Source organism: Eimeria mitis, genomic scaffold (genome assembly GCF_000499745.2).
Source record: "Eimeria mitis Houghton genomic scaffold, Emh_scaff306, whole genome shotgun sequence".
Lineage (NCBI taxonomy): Eukaryota > Apicomplexa > Conoidasida > Eucoccidiorida > Eimeriidae > Eimeria > Eimeria mitis.
In genome coordinates, this window is record NW_013571407.1 from 16661 (window position 1) to 19103 (window position 2443).

Consider the following 2443-nt stretch of genomic DNA (forward strand, 5'->3'; position numbering starts at 1 on the left):
GCTGAGCAGAGTGCGCAGTTGCACCCGTCAGCTGCTGCTGCTGCTGCCGCTGCTGCTGCTGCTGAAGCAGCAGCAGCAGCAGCAGCAGCAGCAGCAGGAGATTCCGTCTCCGATGCGCTGCTGTCGCAGTCTTGCTGAATCTCTAGACCCCCGTCTGCAGGCACAACCGCACTCAAACCCTAAACCCTAAACCCTAAACCCTAAACCCTAGATAGCTTTGCTTAGATATCCCTCAGCTAGAGAAGGCTTGGCTGCATACCCCCTGGGGTTTTAGGGTTTAGGGTTTAGGGTTTAGTTAGGGTTTACGATACAACTAGGGTTTAGGGTTTTGCTAGTGCTTGCTATTCAATTAGGGTTTAGGGTTTAATTGGGGGTTTAGGGTTTAATTAGGGTTTTGCGTTTAGTTAGTGTTTAGGGTTTAGGATTTAATTAGGGTTTAGGGTTTAATTAGGGTTTAGGGTTTAGGGTNGTTTAGTTAGTGTTTAGGGTTTAGGATTTAATTAGGGTTTAGGGTTTAATTAGGGTTTAGGGTTTAGGGTTTAATTAGGGTTTAGGGTTTAGGGTTTATGGAGGTGTATATACCGGCGAAGAGAGTCGCATTGTAGGTATCCTGCGCTACGGGTTTTGCTGCTGCTGCTGCTGCTGCTGTTTCTGCTGCTGCTGCAGTTCGTGAGGCAGCAACAGCAGCATAGCTGCTGTTGCTGCCGTGCAGCAGCAGCTGCTGCTGCTTCCACTGTCTCCGTCTCTCCCTGCTGCGGGCTGCTGTTGTCTGCTGCAGCAGCAAAGGATGCATGTGCTGCAGCTGACGCAGCCACAGCAGCAACTCGCTCGCGCTGCTGCTGCTGCTGTAACCCCCGCCCCACAGCGAGCTGTATATACACTCCACGTTGCCTGCAGCAGCAACAGCAGCAGCAGCAGCAGCAGCAGCACGATGCAGCAGCTGCTGCAGCAGCGGGAATCCTCTCCAGACGATGACACACACAAAGCACTTCAGCTGCAGCAGCAGCAGCAGCAGCAGCAACAGCAGCAGCAGCAGCAACAGCAGCAGCAGTACCCTAATAACAGCAGCAGCAGCAGCAGCAGACGCTCCTTAATACAACCAGCAGCAACAGCAACACCATAATAGCAGCAGCAGCAGCAGCACCTTAATAACAGCAGCAGCAGCAGCAGCAGCAGCAGCAGCAGCAGCAGCAGCAGCAGCATACCCATATACAGCCTCCTCCCGTCTTGTATTTTTTTAATGTTGAACTCTGGTGCAGCAGAAGCAGCAGCAGCAGCAGCAGCAGCTCCTGCTGCTGCTGCTTCTGCTGCTACTGCTGCAGCAGGCCTGATCTCCTCAAGAGCAGCATCAGGGTATTGCTGCCGCAGCAGCAGCTGCTGCTGCAGCAGCAAAGCACGCACGAAGTGTGTCTCTACGCCCCCGCTGCGAGCAGCACAAGCCCCCTGCTGCAGCTGCTGCATGTGCTGCTGCTGCAGCAGCAACCAGAAGAAGCAGCTGCTGCAGCTGATTGCAGCAGATCCATGAGAGAGGAGGCAAGGAGGGGGAGCGATAGGTTGCTGCTGCTGCTGCTGCTGCTGCAGCAGCAGCAGCAGGTCCTTTCTCTCGGATTTTGAAAGCAGCAGATGTACAGCAGGTTTGCTGCTGCTGCTGCTGCTGCTGCTGCGCTGCAGCAGCAACTCAACAAAACTGCAGCAAGACGAAGACAGAGCGCCTGCTGCCTGCTGCCACAGCCGCAGCTCTCTCCTAGGTTTAGTGAGTTGCTGCTGCTGCTGCAGCATATATTTAATTTGTTTCGGTGCATCTCCTTTTGCTGCTGCTGCAGCAACTGCAGCAGCAATACCACCACTCGACAGCAGCAGCTGCTGCTGCTGCAGCGCATGCAAACTCGTGCTGCTNCTGCAGCAGCAATACCACCACTCGACAGCAGCAGCTGCTGCTGCTGCAGCGCATGCAAACTCGTGCTGCTCAGCCATTGCTGCAGCAACAGCTGAACTCGCAGCTGCTGCTGCTGCTGTCTTTTGGCTTGTCTTAGTGCTGCACGAAGAGGCAGCACGGGAGCAGCAAAGCGTTGCTGCTGCTGCAGCAACCAACCCCCCTGATTGCTGCTGCTGCTGCTGCTGCTGCTGCTGCTGCTGCTGTCATCGTCGCTGCTGCTGCTGTATATTTGTGTGTCTGCGTCAGCAGCAGAAAACAAACGGCCCCGCTGCAGCAGCCTCCCCTTACGCAGCTGCTGCAGTGTCTTTGCTGTTGCTTCAGGCCCCAGCACCTGCTGCTGCTGCTGCTGCTGCTGCTGCTGCTGCTGCTGCTGCTCTGCTGCTGCTTGCTGCTCAAGATCCTGTACTTCTTCCTCCAGTGCATGCAGCAGCTGCTGAAAGAGTTCAGCTTCCTGCTGCTCTTGCTTTGCTGCATCTGCTGCACCTACCTGCTGCTGCTGCTGCTGCA

The 2443-nt window shown here is 55.3% G+C and overlaps 1 protein-coding gene across 1 annotated transcript in view; it reads right to left on the reverse strand.

Moving 5' to 3' along the window:
* Nucleotides 1-2443, reverse strand: part of EMH_0007330 (uncharacterized protein) — a gene marked incomplete at both ends in the record, with an annotated part of 17196 nt that overhangs the window by 14530 nt on the left and 223 nt on the right. The window contains 5 exon segments of the mRNA XM_013497970.1: nt 1-154; nt 583-891; nt 1206-1665; nt 1887-1894; nt 1898-2441. Of these exon segments, the coding sequence (XP_013353424.1) occupies nt 1-154; nt 583-891; nt 1206-1665; nt 1887-1894; nt 1898-2441 (1475 nt within the window).